Source organism: Falco naumanni, chromosome 10 (genome assembly GCF_017639655.2).
Source record: "Falco naumanni isolate bFalNau1 chromosome 10, bFalNau1.pat, whole genome shotgun sequence".
Lineage (NCBI taxonomy): Eukaryota > Metazoa > Chordata > Aves > Falconiformes > Falconidae > Falco > Falco naumanni.
In genome coordinates, this window is record NC_054063.1 from 28,685,072 (window position 1) to 28,712,082 (window position 27,011).

General features: G+C 40.1%; 1 protein-coding gene across 3 annotated transcripts in view; it reads left to right on the forward strand.

The window, feature by feature from the left end:
• The first annotated feature begins 1,185 nt into the window (after positions 1-1,185).
• ZNF217 (zinc finger protein 217) overlaps positions 1,186-27,011 on the forward strand; it is a 28,783-nt gene continuing 2,957 nt past the window's right edge. The window contains exons 1-5 of one of the 3 annotated variants that reach the window (XM_040608438.1): positions 1,186-1,332; positions 16,027-17,783; positions 20,016-20,141; positions 21,020-22,618; positions 26,436-26,564. In XM_040608438.1, the coding sequence (XP_040464372.1) occupies positions 16,283-17,783; positions 20,016-20,141; positions 21,020-22,618; positions 26,436-26,545 (3,336 nt within the window). In that variant the 5' untranslated portion in view covers positions 1,186-1,332; positions 16,027-16,282 and the 3' untranslated portion in view covers positions 26,546-26,564. Of the gene's footprint in view, positions 1,333-1,891; positions 2,004-9,688; positions 9,796-16,026; positions 17,784-20,015; positions 20,142-21,019; positions 22,619-26,435; positions 26,565-27,011 lie in introns of those variants that run through there. The other 2 variants (XM_040608439.1, XM_040608440.1) reach the window with 2 other exon arrangements.

Here is a 27,011-nt window from a genome sequence, read left to right on the forward strand (position 1 = left end):
TGTAATGTTTTTGATTAATCTTCATTTGCCATGTAAGTGACCTAAATTCCAACGCGTGTAGCGTTGCTTATTTTAGACTGGGAGAACATTTTGAGAAAACTTTAAAAAAACATTAAAAAAAAGAGAAGAAACCCATGTCATTTTAGTTGCAATTATTTTAGGAATGCCCTCCATTCAAGCAGGATGATTTTTATATTGGAGCAAATAAGCCCCTGGGTGTGATGTAAAGCTACTGATGTAAACTGAACTGACTTTAACAGGTCTCGGTGTGGCTTTGGGGGAAAACCAGGACGGAGCACAGGGAAGCTCACCTCTCCGATCCCGCTGGCTTGGGGAAGCTGCTAACCTCGGAGTCTAGCAGAGATTAAGCACTTTGCTAGCAGGGGTACAAGTTGCCTTTAAGCCCTAAAAAGCTCCTCAGTTCCAAGCGGAATACTTGGGAAAAAGAAGATATTTTAAGGCTTTGTTTGCTGCATGTAACAGCGCTGCAGCCTGGCATCTCCAGAGCAGCAGCACTAGGCCCGCCGAACAGCTGGGCGCTGCCGGCTGTCGGAACAAACGCAGAATATGGCCATCCTGGGGGTTTTGGCTATGTTTTTCCTCATGTTTTTGGGTAACGCCGTGGGGTATGCGGGTTAACCCCCTCCAGAGGCCGCACCGCCACGCGGGGCGCCTCATCGTGACATGCACGACAGAAGGGTGGCTCGGGCCTTTTCACCCCTCAACGACCCACCGACGGCCACCGCTTACGATGCGCATTGTTGTTATTTACATGTGCAAAGAGGGGGCTATAGGCGCTGCCCAGGCCGATCCGGCCCGTAATGGCCCCCGCCGGGGTGCTGCTTTATGCCGGGGCGATACGGGGCTTTATACAACCGCCCTCCGCTGCGTTTTGTTATTCAGGCAAGATAGCCATCGCCCTGAATCACAAAACACAATGGGGCCCCGACCCGCCGCCGTCGCGGGGCCGCGCACCGCCGCCGCCTCCCGCGCTCCCCCTCACGCCGCGGCGACGGCACAAAGGCGGCGATGGCCGCCTCACGGCCCGGCGGGCACCCCGCGCCGCCGCGCGCTGCCCGGCGCCGGAGCCCCGCCCTCCTCGAGCGGGGGCGTGGCTTCGTGACAATCGGGGTGGGCGGGGCCGGGCGCTGGGGCTGCCCGAGCAACAGCTGCCGCGCGAGCGGTTTACAAACAGTGCCCCGAGCGCCAGCGCCGCCGAGTCCGGGCTCCGGCGGCACCGCGGGCGGGCTGGCGGGCGGGCGGCCACCCCCGCTCCCCTCCTCCCTCTGCCCCCACCTCAGGATGCCGGCCGGGGAGGCGGCTCAGGCACAGGTGAGGGAGGGCTGGGGGTCAACTTCCAGGAGGCTCCGGCCCCCGCTCCCGTCCTCCTCCCCCTCACAGGGGGCACCTGAGGGAGGCGCAGCCCCCTTCCCCTCGGGGCGGCCTCTGCCGTGAGGGGCCGGTTGTGTGACTGACCGCGGGGGGGTGTGTGTGTGTGTGCAGCTGCCTTCCGGGACGTTTTAAGGGGGCTGGGGTGGGGGGTATACCCCTCTTTGTGAGGGGGGAGCTCCAGGGTACGGGCCCCCCCCACCCCCGCAGAGCAGGGCCGCCCATCCCCGTGCTGTCCCGGCGCCTGGGAGGCTGGCGAGGCGCACTGACCGCCCCCGGGGAGAGGAGGAGGAGGAGGAAGGGCAGGTGTGGGGGGGGCGCTCCCGGGGGCGGGGGGCCGGGGAGGGGGCCAGGTGTGTGGCAGCCGGCCCACCCCTGCTCGGCCTCGCCCCCTCACGCGGCGGAGCGGCGGCAGGTAACGAGCCCCTCCCGTCACCCCCGGGGGCCGGCCCGCAGCGCCCGCGGGCGGGCAGGGGAGCCAGCGGCAGCGGCGGGCGCGGAGAGAGGGAGGGAGAAGCCCTTCCCCTGCTCCCTCCCACCCGCAAACTTCTCGCTGTCCCCGGTTTCCTTCTCCTGCCCGGGATCGCCTCCCCCGCCCCTGCTGCCCCCCGCAAGTAGGTGTCCAAACTTACATTGTATACCTGGGGATTTGCTCTTAAATACTCCGGGCCTCGAGCCTGGGCTGCGGGGGGGGGGGGGGGGGGGGCTCTTCTGCCGGGGGGGGGGGGCTGGAGCGGGAAGAGACTTATTTCTTTGTGAGTCAAAGATGTTCCTGGAAGAAGGATTTGTAGTAAGTGGCTCATGGAGGGGGGGGCTTGTGAGTGAAAAGTTTATTGATCCGCATTGCCAGGGTTTGTTTCATTTACCTTTGTCTTCAAAAGACTAAACCCTTCCCGGTAATTTCTTAGGCATCGTGTTTTTTTTTTTTTTTTAAGGGAGTAGGAAGTTTAGAAAATAAATAAATAAGCCTCAACTGACTTCTTAAACAACAAAAGAGGTTGCCAGGCGAGGACAATAAAATTCTAGAATATCTAGAGATTGGATTTCATTCCTGTTCCGTGATACCCACTGGACTTTCTGGGTGTGAGGTTTTGTTTGTTTCCCACACAGAAGACCTGCAGCCAAAGTAAGGTCTGTATGTACTCTAATGAGCCATCCCATAAAATGTGCTGTGTGACTCCCAGTAAGTATTTGAATTGAAGTGTAATAGTTTTGAAGTGGCGGTGAACAAAAATCTTTATGTTGGGTTATTGATCCGCTGATGAAAGGCGTTTGAATTTGAAAAGGGCTTGGTTTAGGGGTTTTGTGTGTTTAAAGGTTTTTTAAGGCAATAACATTTTTTTTTCCATTTCTGAAATGACCTTGAGCTTTAAAACTACATCAGTTTCTACCAGTGGGTTTGAGGGGGAGGCCGTAGCAGAAGGATCTAGTGAAAATCGAAAATAGAAATAGGAACTGAAGTAGATGCAGTGAAATATTTTCTTATAGAAGTATGTGAAAAGGGAAGTTTTTGTAAGAATGTGTGAAAAAGGAGAGAGGGAAATAACGCAGTTTCAGATACAAGGAGAGAGAGGGAGCATATCATTCTTCACATTTTATTAGGCCCTGAAATGCAAGAGTGATATGATCTGGAAGACACAGAAATAAAACGCCTAACTACAAGTTGAATAGCAGGCATTGACTTGCTGACCAATGCTTACATGCTTGGTGGTTGGTGGGGGCTGGTTTTGTGTCTGCAAAGGTATCAGAGCACAGTGCTATGACAATGGCTTGCAAATGCTTTAACGCCATGTTTTATTGCTCTTAAGAGCTCTTACTAACTGTAGGTTTGGGAATAAGACTAATACTTAAATTAGTGATGTCCACACTAAGGTTTAAGCGTTTCCATGGATAATATAAAAGGACATTTTCAAATAAGTAGGATAAACTGCATTCTTTGGCAGAGGGGGAGGGAAGAGGGAAAGGGTGGAGGTTTTTTCTTTTTTCTTCCTCTTACTAGTTCTGTAACTGAGACAGTATTTTAAGATCTGTAGCAGGAATGTGGCTTTGTGATCACTAATTTTTCTGTAACATGTTTTTCATGAGCAATATTGTAATTCTGTGCAAAATATTTGGATTTTGTATCACAGTTCGTTCTTGAAATCAGTATGAGTTATCAAGTTTTGTTTTTTTTAAGTTTTTAGGATGATGAATATGAAAAACAAATAACTTTAGAAACATGTTATTATAGTGATTATTGATTGGCTTGGCCTACAGCCAAGCAAACTCTTCTGCATGCACCAGAGTTGCTGATTTAAATCCTATAAATTCTTTTTCATATGTTGGCCTTTTTGAATCATTAAACAGTACGTATAGCTAATTTAAGATCAGTAGATCAGTTTTTAGTTAAGGTTGTTCAATTACGTCTTCATCGCTTTGGAGTTGGTTGAATGACTTGACATGAGATTAAGCACAACAAAAGAAAAGGCAGGGGAACAACAGCTGCCTTCCAGTACCAGACCACTAGTATTCTGAGCAGTTAAGCATTCTACCTTTTAGTATTACGTGGTGTCAGGTTTAAATGTTAATATTTATATTTGTCTTTACAAGAATCTTGGGCATTCTGATAAAACATCAGACACACAAATCCTGGTTATTCGTGTTTTGGCGTTGTTTGTCTCTTGCATTTGTAAGAAAAATTATCTTAAGATCTTATACTGAGTGAATTGATCTCTTAACTTTTAAGACAAAAGTAGCAAACAGTCACCACTAGTTTGTACTTGTTTAGTTACTGTGTGGTAAGAACTTTAAGGTGTGTCCTTAATGGCAACTGACGATTCTTGCTGCGAAGCCTTGTTTATTTTAGGTAGATGTTTTATACAGAATTTCCAGTGGGACAAATTACTACACTGACTGCACTTATTCTTTCTGAAGACTGGCTGTAAGCATAAGAGAATGATTTTGCCATGCTGCAATCAATATATATTTTAAAATTGAAGCCATTAAGTTTTGCTGTGTATTTTGAGGCTTTTCTCCTACTTCCTTTGTTTAAACATTCTTAAACAGTGCATATCATATACGAATTTAAAACATTCATATGGCACTATTGGGGCCGAATTTAAATTTAAAATGAATACTTACATCCTTCTTGATCAAAATAGAAAAAACATTTCTTTAAATAAGTGGATGTTTTCTGGTTTTGAATGTGGTAAGAAGGCTATATTTGTATCTTGTAAACAAAGTTTCATATTAAGTAGTCTTTAGAGAATGGCTTCCAGGCTTTGGATTAGAGAATTTTCTTTCTTTTTTTTTTTTTTTCTTCGTTTTAAGTGAATAATGTTTTTTTGTTTTGCTTTGTTTTGGTAGGGGTGGGGAGAGCAAGGTTTAGGGTAGAGGCTAGAAAGAGGAAGATAATAAACTTTAGCACCTTTTATCAGGCTGTCTTACACAAAAGGTTACTTCATTTTGGTTTCCCCTTTCATTAGATCTCTCAAAAAATTCCTTTTTGAGCACTTATTTCTAATCTTCAGAATCTATCTTCTTACTATATTTTCTTTTAGAACTATGTTGATAGATTAATATCATATTTTATCTGAACAAAGTGCTAAATTATTACTGTAATCAGGGGGAAATAATTTTAAAAGGGAACTGTGTGTTTCACTTAGACTTTCAAAACTGTGATTACAATAAGCTTTTAGTTACAAAAATTTGAGAGTTTGTAATTAAGCTCTGGGGAAATGTTAAGTACATTTTAACTTCCCTTTGTTCTTTGGGACTTTTTGTTGTCCCAACTCTTTCTAACCTGAATCTTGGTTTGGAATTCATTGTCCTAGTAAAAGATTCCATACACTGTATATGTAAATACACTCCCTCTTTCCTGTGTTATGAAATGCTGTAACTACTGCTGGCATATGGAAAGAACAGTCACCCCCCCCCCCCCCCTTTCCTTAAGGTAAAATGGGCTAAGCTTGCTTTTCTTTGCAAGAAGCTGAAAGAAGAGTTTGACCTTTGAACTCACCCTCACACTTCCACACTGCTTTCAGGATGATTAAATAACCAAGGATATTTGCCCGTGTCTTATGCTTATTTATCTCACTTAAAATGTTCTAATACTTAACTGTTGAGGTATTGTCTTTAAATATAGCAAGACAGTACATTTCAGTTACAGCAGGGCTGCCATTTGCCAGCTCAGCCCTCTTATTTCTGAGACTCTTGATTTAGAACATCAGCGTTCCAATCAGATATTCTTTCCACATCTCATAACTACATAACTGCTATTTACTTTTAATGGACTTTGAGTAATTTCTGATGACCCTTGACCCCCCTTTTTTAAAGGTGACTTCAGTAACAAAAAAGTTTTTCTTTCTGGTGCATTAATACGATCAGGGGATTCTGCTGACTACTGTATGCATGCTTTTAGAGAGATGTGACTCATACCACAAGAGATTTGCAACTGAATACAAAAGTAAGGAAAAGGATATGACCAAGCTATGTAAGATTCTCAATATGCGTTGTATTTTAGGATTAAAAAAAACAAACACGCGTCTCCAGCCTGAATTTACCTAGGTTTTTGTGCACCTCCAAACAGAAGGCTACTCTCAAAACTATTTGCTTTTAGAAATCAACTTTTTTTCAATGAAATTCCCAAATAATCTTGTTTTGTTGCTGATGAAAACTTGTTTATGCCAAACCTGGATATATGTCAGTGGGGGGAAAAAATATTAAAATTTCTATTGTTGTAGTCATATGATTTTGGTCAGAGCATAGCTTATAGTTTATCATAAATCTAGCTCTTGATTTTTCTTCCTTAACTTTTTTTTTTTAAGGGGGAGCAGTACTTTAAGTGGTATGATAAGAACAGACTTTCAATTTCAAAGTGTAACAATGTATGTGCTGGGAAAAAATGAGTTATAAATCAAAAATATAGGTGACATACTTCTTTCAAAATACAATGCCTTTGAGTTCATTGCAGAAGATTGAATTAGTTATCGGCCTGCCTTGAGAATTTCAAAAGAAAGTACAAGAGGAAATGTGGTTAGAACATGCAGGAAAATTATGTAGATCAGCATGACTTAAAGATTTGAGCAGAAACCCTTCCAAATATAAGTGAATAATTGACTGGATAGGGATTTTCTATGTGCTAAAGATTTTATGTAACTAAAAGTATCAAAGTCTGAGTTTGTTTATGCGCAATGGGTACACTTGCATTTTTCAGTGTAATAAAGTGAGTGCAGTTTACCTCTGCCATAAACTACATACGGGAAGTTAAAGGCACTTGTATTGTGCTTACGCTTTATCATGATAGTTGAGAACTGGTTTTGTGAAATCCTTGGGGTTATGTCAGCCTCTCTTTGTTCTGGTACACAGGTAGGAAGAAGCAAATTAGATGTACTCCAAAGACCATGATGATTAAGTACATTGTAAGGAAAACAGATGTAAAGATGGTCCAGAGAAGCCACAATTTCTGTTTATCTTTACTGGTTTTCTAACCTTTTTTTCTTATGCTAGTAGAACTTGTATGTGAAACTGCTTGTTTGAAAGATCAGTTTCTTGAGGACGCTAACTGCCCTTTCTAGGTCAGTTTGGCACTGTGAAGCCCTGTACGTTGGACTACATCATCCCATACATCCCTTCAGTCCTCCAGTGGGAGGTAATGTAATGCTAGGCAATTAAAAAGTTTAGTCTCCATCAGTCTATTCGAGTCTGAAGGTCTCCCACCTGCATGGAAGAAAGGAGGCAGCTATTTGAAGTGTCTATTTCTAGCACTTTTCTATTTTAGTATCTTCAGATGCTAGTCCAGGGGATGACTTAAGTAGAAGTAAATGTCTTTCCCTAGGACTGTGTACCTTTTTCCATCTTTCAAGACTGATTTTTGTAAATAAATAATTGTGGGTATGTTTGAAAGTGACAACTTCAAAGTGCTTTGCAGAGGGGAGGGGTAAGAAGTTACTGCTTTTTCTTCCAAGGTACAGGGTTTCAGCAGTGTTGGGCAAGAGATTCAGAGTTGAAATCAGGTGAGAGCACTAGGGAAGTTTAATGGCCTTAGCAAAGTGAACTCTTTGGAAGTGACTACTTGTCTCAAATTCAGGAATAGTAAAAGAGTATCTCTTTTCCTGTTATTTCACCTATGGTGCCCAAAGGGATGCAACTTACCTATAATTGCTATGGAGGAACTCCTGGCTCTTGAGTAATAAGGAATTAAAGTCTAATTTGGTAAACTCTGAATTTACCACTTCTTTGTAGTTGTGGCTACTGGAGAGACCTAACATCCTTCTGCCAAGAAGTAAGAAAGTCGATTGTGCTTTTAAGGTCTCTGAAAATGCCTTCTTTCAGATGAGAACCAAGACTAAACACATAAGGCAGTCTATGTAAGGTGAGACTGACTCAACAGTAAAAATGTATCACTCATTCCACCAAGAGAGTCTTTACCTGCTGTGGAGAGAACAATAAACTGTTTTGTAAGGTAAGGGGTCATTGCCAGTTTAAGTGCATGTAACTTCTTGATTTAATGAAGTTGCATCATCTTATAGCAGTGGTGAAATGTGTCCCAGACTTGTTTAAAATAGGATCACTCTTGTGTCTTTCAGCCTTTCTACAACAGGTATTGGCTGCTTCATGTTGTCTAAAGTACACTTTGGTTTTGTGGTTACTGAGAAATTCCCTTCTAATCAGAGGGGGAAAAAAGGAAAAAAAAATCTGGCTGTTAGAGCAGTCCTCCTGAACTTTAGAAGTCAATACTTATTTGTAGCACTTCCTCCTTTAATGCCAAGAATTAGTCTCTTTTATATTTGCTCTTGCTCAGTGGAGGAAAAACATGTGCAAAATGATGTGAGCTTATATGTTCTCTGCTTTAAAAGGAATAATTACATCTTTTGATAGAAGAGGCATTCAGCTCAATGAGGAGACACATTCAGCTCATCCATCCTCTGCCAAAACACTGTTAGACATATAGCCTTAAAGAAAAAGGGACTCCACAGGAAAAGGTTTTTTAGAGAAAGGATATCCTTTGTTTCTATTAGTATAGATGTCTGAAATGTGGGGGAGGAAGTTTTCCTAATATTGTTCATTATTAACTACTAGTTATTTTCCACTGGTGATTAAAATCCTGTTTGCTAGACTTTAGGAGGAAAATTACTTGCATGTATGTCTGTTTTATCTGACTGTAAAAGAGCTTTCAACACAAAATCTAGTTTCTAAAGTGTTTGTGGAGAAATGCCTGGATAATAACATTCTTGCGTTCTGGTGCATATGTCTCTGTCTCTTCACTTCTGTTTTTATGAATTGTCTTAGTATCATTGCATTGGAAAGCTTTGCAGTGGTGTTAGAAGGGTGTGTAACTGAGGAAAACAGAGTAGCCTCTCTCTTGGAGAGGATAAAAAGATAAGCCATAAAAAACCCTCTTAAGAGTTTAAGTTCAGGATAACTTTGAAAACTTCAAGCCTTGAGGATGAAGACTAACAAGGGGACTTAAGTTTGCAGATTTAGGGAGTGCGAATTCCAATTTGGGGTCATCTTTTATGCTCTCTTTTCAACCTGTAAGTCTTCCGTTCTGATCTTTCTGCAACTGAAACAAACAACTCTCTTCCTCCCCTTCCTCCCCCTAAATCTCCATTTCCTTTAAAAGTATTCATGTTAGTTCTTTATCAGACTGAACTGTTAACAAACTATTTAAAAACATTTTTGTTCTTGAGCACTTGGTGTAAAAATCTGTGTGTGGATGAGAAACAATTTTAGGTGTACTCACGTGCTGCTCCATTAACAAAGAAATACACTGGGAAGTTGTGTTAAAATGATATACTGTTAAAAGCTAGAAGGGAGTAGCTCTCTTCCCTTCCCTAGAAAGCAATAGAACACACAGTAATGAAGAGTAAGTTATTGGCTTCATGTAGTGTTAGGAAGTAAAGCAGATTCTTCTGCTACTCTGCAAAATAATGTTTTATCTGTGCTGACTTTTATAGCTTTCCACTGTTTTAACTTAAGTCATAGGCAGATGGACAGTTGTACTCTGAGAAATAAGGCCACAGCCTGTGCAGCAAATAGTGTGTCATCTTCCCTAGATTTAGGGACTATCCTTCCTTCAGATTGGGGTAGAAAGGACATTTCTGTCTAACAAAGGAAAACATCTTATTGCGTGAGGTGTGATGTGTATATGTTTCTTCTTAAATGGAGAAAGGAAGTTATGTGGTTCCCATAAACTCCCTAATACCTGTAGAGACAAACTTGAAATTTCATGCTGTGGATGTTTGGAAATCTGACTAATGTTTTGGAGCAGTTGGTAAATTAGAACCTCGCAATAACACTTTGCTTCCCTTTCTGACTAAACACAGGAGCCTATGAAGGCCACAGCACACCCGATGTGCTTGTACAATGGAACCATTGTCACCCATGGGTTCTGCAAACACTACGCTATAACCTGGGACACTATAGGTACTATCTGAAAAGTTTGGAGCTCTTGAATATTGTGAGTGACTACTTAGGGATGGTATTTCTGTTTAATAGTCTGTGTGTACACTAGGTGTGGTACAACTGGTTTAACTTTATGCAATGATACATATGTATATATATAAAAATGCACTACATAAACTAAGTTCAGCCTCTGCTCAGGCTTTTATTTGAGAATTTGAAGTTATGTCTATTTATGCATGAGCCACTCTGCCTATGATCGGTATTATACCTGGATATAGATGTACCCCGACAAAATAGATAATACCCATAAGGTAGTTTTTTATTTGCGGTCTCAATGAGGAAAAAATGATGTTAACTGGTTCATTAGACAGAACTGGAACCACTATTCTGAAAAAGCAAAACTTTTAGACTGAAATAAAGTGCTTAAATAACTTGTGGTTTCCAATAAGCAACCAGCAGTATAAAATGTATTTCATTAGCAATGCCAAAGAGCAGCAACCTGTTCTGAGGTATAAACAAAAAAGAGAAAAGAATGTTTCATGTAAAATGACTCTTTATATCCTGAAACACCTTTAAACATGAGAAGTTAGGGTTTTTTTGTTTTAAAGGAGAATTGAGTTACCTAAAAATTTCTCAAGTCAAATAGACAGTAAAAATGAAGGTGGTTAATCTGCAGCAGCTGGTGCTCTGGTGGGTTTTTGAGTATGGGTTTCTTGTTCTTTGGCGCTGGATTATGTAGGACTTTGAAACTTTGTGGAACCTTAGGGTAGTGAAAGAAGCTCTGGGTGTCTTTTAAACGCTGGATCTGTTAAGAGTTTGTTGAGGTAGTTATGTCTGAGTACTTACCTTCTAGTACACAGAAAAGTAACTAATTATCATATAGTTAGTTGTAGCTTTTCTAGTTTTCTGGCTTCTGTTTTTAAGGAAGTGTTGCAGCAACTAGGTAACTTCTGTAATTGTTCCAGCTTGCTTTTTATGGCTTAACGATAGTTTTGCTAGCACAGAATTAGCCAGCTATAGGTTTTTTTTTTCCTGGTACTAGCTGTGCAACTTTTATTCCCAGTGCTTTGTAGTGTTTTAAGATGAGAAATTCAATGGTTAGACTGCTGTTCTCTGAAAGGTGTGTCTAGAGTTTTTATTACATATTCATGGACATTTTGAAATGCAGGAAGTAGAAATGCAATAAAATTACTACTGATGGGTCATTTCCCAAAGAAATCTTAGAGAGAATGTAATATGTTGTCTTTGGTTGTGTAACTTAATAAAAAGAAATTAAACTTCTCTACAGGCATTTAATTAAAACTTTCTCTGTTTTAATAATCCATTTATATGCAGCAGCTTTTTGGTGTGGTTCTTTGGTTGTGTGGCAAGTGCAATGAAAACAAGATGTTCTCATCTGTCCAGTTCAATCTTTATATATGTTTTGTGGTGTTTATAAATATAATGGGTATCGCTGCAAACCTGTTGAAATATTTGACTAAAGGCCATATAGCCAAATATAAATCAGTTGTGAACTGAAGTTTGCTAAATGCTCAGGCTCTGGACTGTTGGAAGAATAAAGTACAATAGATGGCATCCTGCAGTTAAGAATTTGCTACTTCTGGACAGATTAGTCCAGGAAATGTCCACGTGTGCTGAGCAAGATGGGTTCCTCTGCCAGTCTCATTCACTGCAAGGCAGTTGCAGCAACCACTGGAACATGTGGGCACTGGACTCTGGGGTGACGTGCATATTGACATTTACAAATGGGTAGGGGAGTCGGAAGTCAGGGTTTCTTGACTTCACTTTATTGTGGGAAAGGATAGTAATTCTTTATTTTCAACCTTGAGATAATCTGTAGCTAATTTATCGCTTCTCAGCTATTGGAAGGAAGGATTTCCTGTTTTGTTGTGTTCCTTTACTCAGTATCTCTTAATACTGGTGTGTTGTGTCTCTTCTTTTGTTTTCTGAAAGTGAAAGACAACAGAAGAAACCCCAGGTACTGCTGGCTGTTTGTTTGTTTTAAGCTAATATACAGAGCATCAGCCACAAATAGTTACCGTGCTCATCAAAACTGCAGGTTGTCCACTTGCTCAAGAAAGCAATAGTACAGAATTAAGGCAACTCTTGACAGTTTTGCTGCTGCCTACAGGGTTTTGAATAACAGGAATGTAATTAATCAGCATTTTTGGTTCTTAAATCCAAGACATAACATCTTCACTAGGAAGAAAGGCTTTGTTAATAATGGATAAAGTCCTAGTGTAGATACTTGGTTTGTAGTTTTAGCATGTGTTAGCTTGTCTAAACAGTTAAGAATGTAAAATCATGCCTACTTGTAAAAGCCATATATCTAATCAGTGGTGTGTAATCACCAAATACAAAAATAAGACTAGAACTTTGTAGCTCAACTCCTGATGCTAGTAGTAGTCTTTTTTCCTCTCATTTTAAAGATAATTCTAGTTGCCATCTGCAGTTCTCTTCAGAAATGCTACCTGCAGTTTTTGTTCAGTCTGTAAGTACTATCTCCTGTATGTGATGGCATATCCAAGAAAAATAGTTGCCTGAACTGCAAATAGGCATTTCAGACTCTTAAAACAGGAATATCTTGCCCTCCTTTGCAATGCTGCCTAGAGCATGAGCTTGTGGCCAGTTCTTCCAAAGTGTTCAGAGCCTCCTGTTAAAAACAGTGAAAGCTTGAAAAGCATTCAGCAGCTGACATAGGTTGGTGGAGGTGCGTAAAGTGCATAGAAGAGCTATGGAAGAAGTCTCTGAATGGCTTGTTCAAACCTATTGATATCCACTAAAATTTGCTTCCAAACTCCTGTTAAACTCTTCATGATCCATGTGTTAGTTATATGCTCTGTATTTGTATGTGCAGTTGTGAGGACAGGTTTAGTTTTTTAGACAGCTGCAATAAGATTGAAACAGACCCATTTTCAAAGGGCTTACCAGAGAAAATGTTATTGATTGATTGAGGTGGATTTTTCACACATCAGTGACCAACCTAGGGCCTTCCCTAGGTTTGATCTATGCCCGTCCCTTAAATTCTAATAAATCTCGAAGCATATGGTTTTTACAAAATGTTTGTATTATCCTAGGTTAGGTTTGAGTAGAACCATGTGTGGTGGTCCGTGTTACAAGGATGTCTCTTCTACCCTCACCTCATCCCAGTATGCTGTAGAGGGTAGGGGACTGAGTGTGGATTTCTGCTGCTTTTCATCTGTTTTGTCTCTACAGTGACTTAATTTCTGTTTCTCTGTTTGTATATGTTGTAATGCCACAACATGGGGAGCGTAATAAGCATAATTGGCTTTTTCTGTATTTGTAGACACTAGCAAGGAAATAGTTGGTGCAAATCTCAGCAGTTCAGTATGTGGGACTTAAGACTTAAGACGCTGGCATTTGTCTCTGACTTCATACCCCAGAAATGCCTCTGGCCTTTTTGTAGGATGATTCTTATACCTACTACTGCAGAGCGCTTACCTGTGTCTCTCAAAGTAAATGCATTAAACTCTTTAAGTTCAATTTTTTTTATCTTGCCTAGATAGATATTCATTGTTAGGTGTTCAGGAGTCTTTCAAAGTTGAAGTTCATTTTTGGTTTGCAAATACTTTATTTTCAGGCAGATAGTCACCGTTTATGCACATGAGTTTTGCTGCAGCATGTTACCCTGTTGTGTAAAAAACGCCTCTTAAAACTACAGTAGAAATAGAACAAAACAGCAAGTTGAAACATGAAGTAAAACATGCTAACCAGCACCCTTTGATATGTTTTTCCTTATGTTTTACAAAAGGGAAAGCTTTTTGAATTACTTCAGCTTCAAACTTGTGTTATAGCTTCTTCACCTGCCTGTAGGGGGTGAGTGAAAGCCAGAAAGTCGAAACTGAGTAGGGAAGGTAGAAAGGCAAACACAAAGGCTGCAATAGAAGCAATTCGGAAGTGTCACACCATAGACTGAACCTACCTGCCTGTTACAAGAGATTCTTGAGTCATGATGCAGAGAGGAAGTGTTAATCATGGCAGTGATAAAACTGAACATGGGAGTAAAGGGTGTAGTTAGAAAGGAGACTGGCTGCAGAAAATCTAGCTTCTGTTACCATCAACCGGTCAGCCAGTGGCTTGTTCCCTCTTAGACTTTCTACCCTGCCCTGCAAGATCCCTCTGTTCACGCTTAACTTGGCTTATGATGAGTTTTTGGCCCAGGCCTGAAACAACTTGGGTTTAAAAAAAGCTAGAAACTTCTTGGTATTAGACCTGATTGTTGTTTAGACCTGGATTAGAGGACTGTACAGTGAAGACACAAAGCTCTGAAGGTACAGAAAAAAATGGAAGACAAGCAACTGGCAACAATAATTTTATTCTGTATTGGTGTTCTGTTGTGGGTTTGTGTGTGTTGTGGTGGCTTCCCCCCCCCCCCCCCCCCCCCCCCTTAAACCCATCTTCATGATGGTGGAGAAGGAGCTGCTAACTTTTCAAATTAAAACCAAAGAGTATTCTTGGGGCAAGGCTGTAGTGCAGGGAGTGGATAAAGTGTTTTAAGATGTTAGATCTGTGACTCCTGGCAATGTGTTGTCATGTTTTCTTTCCCAGGTGGTTATCTTGCCTGGACTTGACTGTTCTGTGGTAGGTGAAGGTATCCAATATAGTTGAAGGCATTGTATCACAACCTTATAGTCGCCTTTTCACTTCAGCTGGTTGAAGATCCTGTTCCATCAACCTCCTATGGCTGTTAGATGTTCTGGTTCCGCTAGCAGCTGGCTTTACAGGAGCCTTCTCTGCAGATGTGTTTGGGCCACCAAACCGTATAAACAGTTCAAGTCCTGGTGGCTGATTTCTACTGAAATGGTTTAAGATTTAAGGGCTTAAGACCACCTTTTTCTCTCCAGCTAGCACTGCTGATGGGAAAAGGCAGGAGAAGGTAACCTCAGCTGCATAGATAACCACATCTTCACCTGCTATAATTAGTTGTTACAGAAATCTCTGTAGCCTGAACTATTACAGGGTTGTGGTTGGATTGCAACCCTTTCTTTGGCTTAAGTAAAGCAAAATATTTCCACCCCCACCCCCCAAAAAAAAAAAAAAAAAAAAGCAAGGCAGAGGTGGAAGTTGAGATGAATTTTAAAACCCTACTTTGCCTGTACTGTCTCCTGCTATAAGAGCTGTGAAGCCTATTGTATTTTAAGGCATAGTAATTCAAGTAACGTGAATCGCTGGCCAGCTGTCTTTTATGAAATAATTTGGCTGAAACGTAAAACTTTCAGAAATTTTGAATGCATTCTTTTCATTAGATATTAATTTATTTGGAAATGTGCCTCATTTCAGAATTATTTATCTTCAGTTTATATAGTTTTGTGTTAGTTTGGTAGACTATTCCTTTATTCAAAAACTTGATCAAGTGGAGTCCTGAGCTCTACAATACTATAATTTGCCAGCTTGAAGAGTGGTGGCCATTAATTTCTGCTAGCAGACATTATAACTCCTTTAGACTTTATTATAAACCTTTTTATTCTTGTGAAACCTTAAACTTTCCCTTTTGAGTATAATTGATAAAGCACACTTTCTGTTGCATGCAGTTTGAAATGAGAAGCATTTCCTTGAAGTAAACTGCTGTTCAGGGAACTATCATTCATTTATTTTGAACTTTGAGATGATCCAATTGTACCAGCCCAAAGCTGTCACAGATTGTAAAATGATAGTAAAAGCATCAGGAGTGGTATCAATGAATAGTTCTTAATGCAACAGTTTATGCTGATTCTTACTGTGCACCAGAACTATGAAAACTAATTCCAAGCTGTCTAGTCTTGGGGGCGTGTGTGTGAAGTCTTCTGCTCAACAGCCTTTAGGGAGCAAACAAGTAAAGTTTTATTGTGCCTCTAAATACTGGTTTCACAGATTTGAGGAAAGGTTACTTTGGCTTGCTGCGTTTGCTTGTTAAGAATTCAGTAGTGCATGTATTGAAATACAGTTTCAGCAGCTTTGCATAACTGGCTAAGAGTAGGTTTAGAATAGATAGTAGACAAAGTGTTGCTTTTGTATAGTGATCTTAATACAGAAGCCCAGCTTAAGGAATGTTCAAGACCATACTATTTCAACTGCAGCAGGTAGAAAAGTGACCAGAGTGCCTTCTTGCTGTTCCTCATAGACTATTAAAAGCATGCCTTCTGTGTTCAAAAGTATTTGATGGTTCTTTAGCCCTAATGTTTTTGTTACTTGGTATACTGTATTTTCATTTTCTTTTGAGAAGTCTGACTATTTTTTTTTTCTCTTCTCCAGGTGCTGGAGTTCTGTGTGGCACTGAACTTGTCTGTGAGTGTATTTTGGCCAATGCAACTATTTGAAATGCTTATACAGAAAAAGTGCAACTGGCTGTTTCTATAGACTTGAAAAATTGGAAGAGAACTTCCTTCTGTCACTGAGAGAACCGAATAATACACTTGCAGTGACGTGTGAACACAGATAAAAATGAAAAAGAAGTAATTTTTGCATTTTCCTGGCAGAGTTTTTTTTAGCTTAGCAGACTTGTAAGCACATGTTGGAGAACTTTACAAGTGTCCTTATTGAGATCAGCGAGCATCCCCAAAGAACTGAAACCTACATTAAAACACGTAATAGGGAACAGAACGTAGGAAACATGCCAACTCAGCCTCTCTTGGCATACATGGATGGACCGGATGGAATAGCCAGTACTGTTGGTGCACAGATGGAGAATAGTGATGCCTCAATGACAATAAAAGGAACAAACACAATTTCTTACAAAAGCTTGCAAGAAAAGTTTCTCATGCAAGCTGAGGGTTGCATGCCTCTGGACTGCATGTTTTGTGATGAGACTTTTAAACATCCTGAAGAACTTGGTAAGCACGTTTTAACTCAGCATAGGCCCACTCTTTGTGAACCAGCTGTCCTGCGTGTTGAAGCAGAGTATCTTAGTCCTTTAGATAAATGCCAAGTAAGAACAAACTTGCCTTCACCGAACAATGGAAAGGACAGTGAAGAACTTAGTTGTGAAGTTTGCGGACAAACATTTGATGAGGCTTTTGATGTTGAGGCACACATGAAAAAGCATAAAGATTCTTTTACGTATTGGTGTAATATATGTGGAAGAAGATTTAAAGAGCCATGGTTCCTCAAAAATCACATGCGAACACATACTGGAAAGCCTGGTTCTAGAAACAAGCACCAACAAGGTTCTGAAATCCCCGTAACAATAAATGAGGTGGTGCAGGAGCATGTAACTGAAAATGTAACGTCACCTTACAAAATTTGTATGGTTTGTGGTTTCCTATTTCTCAATAAAGAGACTCTAATTGAGCACAGTAAAGTGCACACCAAAGAATCAGTACCCAGTGGTGAAAGCCCCCAAGTGACTGGTGAATCTAATGCAGAAGAAATGTCTCAAAGAGAGGAATTTATGCGGCTCTTGAACTTAAGACCAAACTTGGGTCCAGCAAATGACAAATCACAAAAACCTGTGAAATGGATAGCTGAACTAGATCCTTTCAACACATATCAAGCCTGGCAGCTGGCTACCAAAGGTAAAATTGCAGTAGGCCATGGTCAAGTCAAAGAATCGGGACAAGAAGGAAGTACGGACAATGATGATTCATGTTCTGATAAAGAAGAACTTGGTGAAATTTGGAATGCAAATAAAGGTAGCCAGACTGAAACTACAGGGAAGTCAAAAGTAAATAAAAACAGCGGTTACACAGGGAATGGTAATTTATCCCAAGACAAACTGAAACATCCCGGTGGTGAAGTGCCTTCTATGGAGATGGATTCTAAATTGTCCCAGAACAAAGAGAAACCAACACACTGTTCGGAGTGTGGTAAAGCCTTCAGAACATACCACCAGCTTGTTCTTCACTCCAGAGTACATAAGAGAGACAGGCGGACTGATGGAGAGACTTCAGCTGCTTCAAGGACATGCTGTACTGATATAATGGCAAGTCTGGATGAAAATGGATCAGGAGAACGAATAGAAGGAGGCTCTGAAGATGGATTTGAAGATGGGCTTCCAGAAACACTTCATTTAGGTGAGTAGCATTTTGAGCACTTAGGTTTGAAATAGCTGTTAGTGTATTTTTTCAGGAACTCTTTAGACCCAAAGAATACATCTTGCCTGCCTTAGTTAGCTTTTCAAAACTTGGCCAGACATGAAGTGTTATGGTGGGAGAAGGGGAAAATAGAAAAAATGAGAGGAAAGAGAGGTTCCAACACTGCCATTTTGATATCTTTGGAGTTCTGTTGGGCCTTCTTGCAGTTACGATTTGTTACGATTTGGGTTACTGGAATCACTGAAATAGGAGGAGTCACTGTTTACTTACCCCTTCTCTTTCTCCCTCATACCTGCAATAGCAAGAATCTTAGTTTTACTGGATGCTTTTGAGTGTTCCGTATCTTTTCTTGTTCAGCACATGTTTTTACAAATACTTGAAGTATGTTTGAAGTCATTGTGGTTTCACTTGTTTTCCCTGCATCTTGCAAGAAAGGGTAAAAAATGTCCAATGCCTGATACCATCAGTTGTTAAGAGCCTGAGGAGTAAAGAATAGTTCCAAACTTTTTCTATTAAACTGCAGGTTCTGTGTTTCTTTTGAACAATATGTAACTTGAAAGCCTGAATGTCAGAAGCAGCAATTTGAAATTAATTGCATAAGGACGCGCATACAGGCAGGCTATTAATATGTGGACATCATATATGTTAGAGGTACATAGTTAACTCCTCCTCCTTAAAGAGTTGCTAACAGTTCTCTTTGACAAAGTAGATGGGCTCAATCTGTATGTTACCCAGGATTAATTCTGCATTTCATAGTGTCTTAGAAAAACAACTGGTACTGAGCGATTCCTTAATTGAAACAGATTGCATGTCTGGGGACAAAAAGGAATAGCAAAAAGTCTTCTAGCTAATCTAGCACTTGTGTGTGACATGCTTTGAGCCTGCATTTAAAGAACAGACACTTGCATAATCTTAAGAAAAGACGCAACGTACAGAATGTCCTGGCACGGCTGACTTTTCCATTTCTGGTAATGTGCAGCCCTTTATTTTTGCCCTCGGTAACAAAGGAATGGAATTATTACCTAATGTTAACTTGCTTGTTTTGTTTCTCAGGGTCTTATCCTAAACTACAGCAGCTTTCATTGCGTGATGCTGAGTCATGCTTATTGAGACATTATCTGTTTAAAACAGCTCTGCCTTGTCTTAGCCATAGTTTAGCCATACTTAGCATTTCCAGTATAGAAGCTTTCTGACATGTAGGAACTTCAGAGAACCATTTTAAGCTATCTATTATGTATCTCATATCTTAGCCAAGCGAAACATCTCCTTCCATTTTTTCCTGCTGTAGCTTTCGTAGTCAGTTTTGACTGGATGTTTTACTGGAGTTGTCTTAATCTTTTTTTTTCTTCTTTTTTTTTCTTTTTTTTTTCTTTTTCCAATTCAACCTGCCTGAGCAGTCACGTTGATTTGAGTGGTGTGTTGTGCAAGCATTCTCCCAGTTCTTGTGAGACATTTTGCTGTACTTGCCGCCCTCCAGTGGTAGCTGCAGCTGGCTACACTTGAGTGGAACCAGGTTTTAATCTGAGTTTTTCTTGAGTTTAGTCTTTCAGAGAACTAGCAATGCCTGTCACTTTCCTGCTCCCATATTCGTCAAAGCTTAAGCATTACTACTTCTAGTGAAAAAAGATTACCTGTTAGATCTAAGGATGTTGTTATACAGATTTGACACTCCATCGGTTAGCATAGAAATAATAACAATAATTATTAATAAGAAAAATCTTTCTTCTCGCCTGCCTTCTCTACAACACCTTTCTGTGTTTTGCCATGGTGAGCAGAGGAGGTTTTACAGTCTGAACCATGCTCACCCTTATGAATTCAGGCACTCCCTTTTATTAAAGAATGCAGTTTATAACCTCTGAATTTTTGAGATTCTCATTCAAGTTCCTGTAGGTCAGTAACAAAGGCCAACCCTCCCCCCCCCCCTTTTTTTTTTTTTTTTTTTGAGACCTAGTTTTGTGTTCTTGTTCTCTGGGAAGTCTTCATTACAGTCACTAACCACAGTGTTACTTGACACAGGCAGAAACCTTTTTAACTCTTTCGCTCTGCAGCGGTACAGGACAAAAGATGCTTGTTGACTGTAGGAGTTGACAACAGTTTATCATTCTGTGTTTTTCCTTAAAAAAGGCAGTTAAAATAGGTAGGTAGAGTTTTAAATGGGACTACAAATTTGCATTTGCTCTTCATAATACAGCTATATATTTTCTCCCAAAGATAAAAATGAAGATGGTTTGGAAAGAACAAAAGTTAAAAACCTTGGAGCATCCAGAGAATGCAGCTATTGTGGAAAGTATTTTCGCTCAAATTATTACCTCAATATTCATCTCAGAACTCATACAGGTAAATGGGCTTCACCTTTGTGGGAGGGGAAGGAAGTCTGCTGAATGCAGTTGGACGGCGTGTTTAGTTTTGCTTAAAAACAGAACTTGCCTTCCAAATTATTGAGATTAAGAACGAAGTTTTTGCTCATGTTACAAAAAAAATTTAAATCATTCCAATTCACGTTTCTTGGAAAGAACTAATTATTTACATAGGTGTAAATCTTGTTGAATAAGGCTAATTATATTAACTACTGTTAAGAACACAATATCTTTAAAAACTTTCTATGTTTAGCAGTCTAGCAAAAATTCTAGTGTTGTTTTGTTAATTTCGTTTGACTTCTTGTTTGTGTGTGTGTGTTTTGGTTTTGTTTGTTTGTTTAAAAAAGCCTGTTTCCCAAGTAGTAAGCTGATTGTCTGCTAGTTGCTGCTACCTGGGAAAAAGCTGTGTCTTTTTCTGTTCAACTTTGTTTTCTGTAGCCAGGCAAACTCCTCCTTCTTCTGTTAATGTATGTCCCTATTTTGAAACAACTCTATAGATGAACTGTAACATTTGTGTTGTGGAATAGCATACCTGTGGTATGATCAAGGGCTGTAAATTGTTGTTGACCCATGGTTGTACTTCTTGCTTATCTTTGCCAAACATACTGTCAGCTACCATCTCCATGCATAGCCAACGTGTGGAAAATATCTTCATTGCAGCCAGAAGATGTCACTGTAGTTAGTAAAAGCAGTAAGGTGTAGTGGTTTAAATGATTTAGATGAGTTTGGGAGTTATGAGTATGTGGAAAGGGAAAGAAAAATCTATTTTACTGTTTTGTGGTCTACATTATTCCCTTGTGTTTAACTGTATTCAAGACTTAAAATTGTATCAAACTTACTGACAAAACTGTGTTTCAGGTGAAAAACCGTACAAATGTGAATTCTGTGAGTACGCAGCAGCACAGAAAACTTCACTGAGGTATCACTTAGAGAGGCATCACAAGGACAAGCAAGCCGATAGTGCAGCAGATGTGAAAAGTGAGAGCAAAGTTTCATCACAGAGTCAGGAGACGGAGCTCTTGCTGGTTGCTGATGGTGCTCAAGAAACCAAAAATTCAAAAAGGCTTTTTGATTGTGCCAAAGATGCTGAGGGCCGCCCACCTACCAAGCAGCAAAAGGAAATTCTGTCCCTGAACAATGCAATAGGCAGCACAGTCTTTTTGAAAAGTAAAAATAATTCTAGGGAATTGAACAGAGGTTCCGTTTGTAACAATTCAAATCAAATACATAAGAATGTGTCCACTCCTTACCTGGAAAAACTGAAGGCTGAGAAGGAAACAAAGGAAGCTCAGCGCAATGTTCCTCATAAAAGAGAGAGGCAGGCCTCTGTGGCATCAGAGGGAGATGACGTCCAGTATGTTGGTGCTTTAAAGGATGGAAAAAACATGAATGATGTGCGAGAGAGCACTGAAAACTACAAATGCAAACCTGTGGTAGACTCTCAAGAAAAGCCCTTGAACTTATCTATTGGGACTTCACAAGAATGTTCAGTGGTTTCAACTAGAGGTCAGCTAGCACCCAGCACCTGTTCATTTTGTACTTACAGAACATTTTACCCAGAAGTCCTAATGATGCACCAGAGGCTGATGCACAAATACAATCCTGACACCGTTAACAAAAATGGCTGTAGAAACAAGGCTCCAGCTAAAGCCAGACGCACTGGATGCCCTCCAGCTCTGCTTGGTAAAGATGTGCTTCCTCTGTCTTTTAATTCTAAAAGAAGTAAGACTTCCCCATCTACACAGCAAAAGCTGTTGCCAACAGGGAAAGCTAAACAATGCCATCCTCCACAGAACAAAGTTCCTGTCTTTTCAGTGACTGACTCAAGCAGCGCAGCCCCAAGTAACCTCAAGTTTCATAAACAGCAAAGTAATATTGGAGCTCAGGCAACTAACTATAGACAACCTCAGCAAGAAATGCACTCCAGTTCCAGTATCTCTCCAGTATCGGACAGAGTAAAAAGATCTGAATCTAAAGTAAAAGCTCCCAGTATCCCAGTGTCTCAATCTCAATCTGGTCTTGTAAGCAGCAGTATGAATGGAGCTCTCGACTCTCACCTGAATGAATCTGCCTGGTCTTGTCATCGTGGAAGAGACTATCTTTGTAGTAAATCTGTGAGCAATGTAAATCTAGACTATGGTGAAACGTCTTCTAAACGAATGAAACCTAATGTATTAGCTGTTGAACATACTGACTCTCCAATGGCTAATTACAGAAGATACGAAATGAGCAGATCTCGTGTTGCAAACAGATACCCAAATCTGCTACCTCAGGAATGTTCTCGCACCAAACCTGCATCCTCTGTTTTGCCAACCAAACAAGGGCTTCTGAATTCAGATGATGTTGATCCTCCTAATATGTTGACTGTTCTCAAACCTTATGAGCCATATAGCTCTGGATCACTTTACAGTTCTTGTGGATCTAGCAATGGCCAAGTAACCAGCTCTACAGTAGAAGGTATTGTATCTCTTTCCTAGTTATATGTCTTGCACCATTACAAAGAAAGGTGAATGAACCATGAATAATTGCGTACCCACCTTGAAATGGAGAAAATAAAGCTGTATTTAGCATTTCACCAAGTCTGGGCAATGCTTGGATTTTAAATTTAAAATTCAGGTTCAGCAAAGTCCTGGCTTGGAGAATTAGCCATGGAAAGTCTTAAAGAATCTAATTTAAAGTTCCTCAAGTTCCCTCCTCCACCCTGCCATGGTCTCTGATAGCAAACATGTATTGTTTGCTCATCAGAGCACTCCAGACATGCTTACTAATCCAGGATATGGAACGAGCCTTTCTGCTTAATATACAAGAAGTCTCAGACCATCTGGAATGTTAATAAAACTTCTTTCTAAAAAAAAAAAAAAAAAAAAAAAAAAAAAGGGTGGGGGTGGGGAGAAGCAGTCATGGACAATTGTTCCCTTCAGTTGCAGAAAATGCAGATTTTTAAAACAAATCATAAAGCTATGATTTAAATCTTATACCTGTTCTTCAACGCTTTTAAAATAATGTGTAGTTTTTAGTAGGAACAGAATGCTTTATTAAATCAAGACAACATATTTCTGCTATTCTAATTATGGTGTCTCATTGGACTATGTAGTAATGCTTTGTGGAAAATTCTGGATCTAGCAGAGAGAAATGTTTTGTGATGCATTTGGAAAACTTTGGTACTTCTATGAAACCCTTTTTGGTTTTTTTTTTTTTTTCTTAGTCAACATTTTCAAAACTTAGCAGGAGGCCAAGACTGAAAGGTGCTAGGTCATATTTAAGCAGTTGTCTATTTGTAGAAGTTGGTATTTATGACTAAGCTGAGGTCAGTATGGACTTAGCTGTAAATATAGGACTTTGAATTTTGAAATGAAGATCCTATTATAAAAATGAATAGTGCGTATGTGCTGTGTAGTCTTAAAGACTCTTAAACTCTGTGAATACTCCCATTCTCTGGAAGCAGTAAGATTATTCTAAAGCAGTTTGGGTTTTTAATAAGCAGGGGTGTTACCTTAGGTCAGTGAACTGTAAAATAGTGAATCTGCATTTACTTATGCAGCAAAAAATGTGTTTGCCAACTCTTTTTTTGGTTTGTGTTTGCTTGTTTTAAGGTTGTGGGCTTCGTAAATATTCAGGCTTGCTAGTGGGTTAAGGCAAGTGTTGCGGTGCTGTTTCCAGTCTGGGTAGGGAGTGGATAAAGGAAAAGACAGCATCACAGCTGACTCACTGAAGTGGTTGTGAAATGGACTTAATTCCTAGTTTCATGAAGAGCGTTGTCTATGTACCATGAACTGTACCATGAATTGCTGTGAGGAATGTAAAATGGGCACTAGGTTATGCACAGAATGCAGAGGGACGGGCAGAAGGACAAATGGGGCTGATTCCTAGTGATCTGAGAGAATGAAATATGTCCAGGGTTTTTTCTGAGTACAGAAGTCATTCATGCAGTTGTGGAATGTACAATGCTTTGCAAGACTACCTCTCCCCCCCCCCCCCCCCCCCCTTTTTTTTTTTCCCTTTTTTTTCCTCTTTTTCTTCTGTTTAAATTAGTGGTTGATGGTAGCTAAGAACTTCATGTATGATCTCAACATTTGGTGGAGGATTTGACTGTCCTTAAGGACTAAACTATGTTAATTTGACGTGTCCGAGGACTTGTGCTTCATGACATAGCTACCTGTTGAGCAGATAGCATGTTCAGGATTTTGAGGGAATGCTTTTTTAATTTTCACAAAAACAGAAGGGGAAGGTTAAAAAGTCAGCCAGCTAGATGAGTAGTCTACCCTGAGGGCTAGAAGGTGGGTAATGCCTTGCTCCTTTCCTTTATTCCCCCTTAGTGTACTTTGGGGATAGGGGAATTCTTTTATTTTGCCAGTAGTCTTAGTGAGGTTAGTCTGCTGAAGTAGCAGTTGATGCAATGCTATTTTTAAACAGTGACTTCATTGGAATCCACCTTGTTCTTCTTTTGAAAGCTCCACCTGTCTGCCAGAAAACTCTGTGGTAGGCTTTTCTTCCTCTTCTTTGGTGCTAGCCTGGAGACAGTAGCCTATAGTCAAGAACTTCTACTGTTTCTTGTTATTTAGAGGGCTCAAAACTGGCTGCAGCTAGTTTGACAGCATTGTTGTCATGGAAATAAAGATTTCATTGTTACGTGGTGTTGTCTTAAGGCAAGAAAAGCAACTTTTTATGGATGTTACCTACATTGGAAAGACTTCTGAAACAAGACCCCCCATCTGTGGGTTTTCTTAGCAACTTCAATAAAAGCTCAGTGCATGGAAATACAGGTTTTAAAGGTTAATTTCCTAGTTTTCCAACCATTCTGCCTGGAAATACCCAACCCAAACCTTGATAGCTGAGAGGATATGGGGTAGCAGACAGGCAGACTTCTCAGTGTTAAGAGTTTTAATGTGGGTGGAGACAGTGGAGATGAAAGTTTTTCTGCAAATTCTTTTTTTGTTATAAAGCTGAAGTACAGCTGTTTAAGAGTTGCAACTCCTCAGAGATTAATTTTGTAAGATACCATATGTAAAATCCTGCAGGTCTACACCTGCAGGTTTCTGTAGCCTTTTTGTTGAACTCTGGTGATACTATAAAACATGATGTCAAAACCTTTTTTAAGGGCCTGTGTGCCTTGTGGCAACATTATTTAGGTCCTATGAACATGTTCTGTCGCATGTTAAAAGCTGGATCAAGTTGTCATGAGAATATGTTCCACTTGGCAAACTTGATTAAAGCATGATGCCTTCCGTTACTGCTTGTAAGCTCTGCCATTCTGTGTTGCCCTGAAGAGACAGAAACATTCTGAAACCACTCAGTTTGTGTTATTTTCAAATTAGTTGCCTTTGCAATGGCAACATGCTATCAAGGATAACCTGTTGGCTGATTGATCTGGCAGAGGCTGCAAATTAAAGACAATTGCTCATGACACACTCCAATGGCTTCGTAGATTCTGTTGAAATATTAATTTAGCTTTGCCATTTTAATTTAATTAAAGCTTGCTAGGTTTTTTTTCAATGCTGCATTTAAAGCTCTTACAGAATATGGATGGCAGTTGGGCTTTTTGTATCCGGTGGGAGTAATGATTCTTGACTTTTTTCCTTAATTTTATGAAGTGTTTTTGACTGCTTGCTTAAGCTAATAAGACTTAATATGGAACAGGCATTGATTTCACATATATAAATCTGAATTAATGGTCTCAGATAAACATGAAAGTACCTGTATACTAGACTGAAAATTGCTTAACAAAGGTTTTTAAGTACATGTGTATTAACGCTCTTTAACACCCTTTAAAGTGTCACAATTGCCATATAATCCATGATGGCAATAATGTAGTATACCTGGTTTTCCTTTCAAATACTTGTATTCAAAAATTCAGTTTTCAAACAAATACAGAAACTGGATTATGTAGGCATCATGCTATACATTACTGCAGCACTTAAACCTTCTTGAAGTGAAGCATGTTTTATGAGTTAAGCAAAAAAAATTTCTTGCAAATAAAATGAGCAAAAGGTGGGAAATGGACATTACATGTATACAGCTTAAAACAAAGCTGTTAAATTAATACTTTTCATTCACCTTGTATTTGTTCTCATACTAACAAGGATACTAAATTTCGTATAATCTTTTACTGGGACTAGGAATATCTGTTGTCTTCAGCCCTGCTCGCGAGGTGATTTGTAGTAGTGTCTGGTATTCTGGGATTCTGGATGCTAGCATAGACCTGCTTGCAACTGAATGTCTGACCAATTAGATTAGCAGGAAATAATTCTAACTCCTCTAAATTAATTTTTGTCAGGAAAGAGATCGGTGTCATACCAACACTTGTCTAGCAGCGTGCTACAAAAGCGAAGCTATGAAAGTTTCATTGGTAATGCACACTTTCGACCAAGTGACAAGAAGACTTAATCATTTACTTCAAGAAACGGTAAACAAAACCTTTTGAACTAATTGTTACTTAAATGTTGCATTATGTACTCCTGGCATCAAAGGTTGCTCACAGCGTGATGAGAGGTTGTGAAAGTCTGAATCAGAATAGCTGAAAATACAAACTCCTCCTCTCTTTTCTAAGGCAACCAAATACTGGTGTAGCAGCATTAGTTAATTAGGGTGGTGGTAAAGGCTTGCATAAAAAGTACACAGACTCTCCTTCTCTAAAAGAAATGGGAGGGCTAACCATAGATGAATGTATGTATTAGTTGCCAGTGGAAGAGTTGAAGGAAAGGACTTTCCCCTTAAGTCAGTACTTGGAGGTGGGGGAGCATCCTGCAGAGAACTAGAAATGAGAGGGTGTCTGTTATCACAGTTCATGAATCCTCTAAGAGGTTACGTTGGTTAGTCCTTCCTGAAAACGTAGACGTTACTCATTTTACAA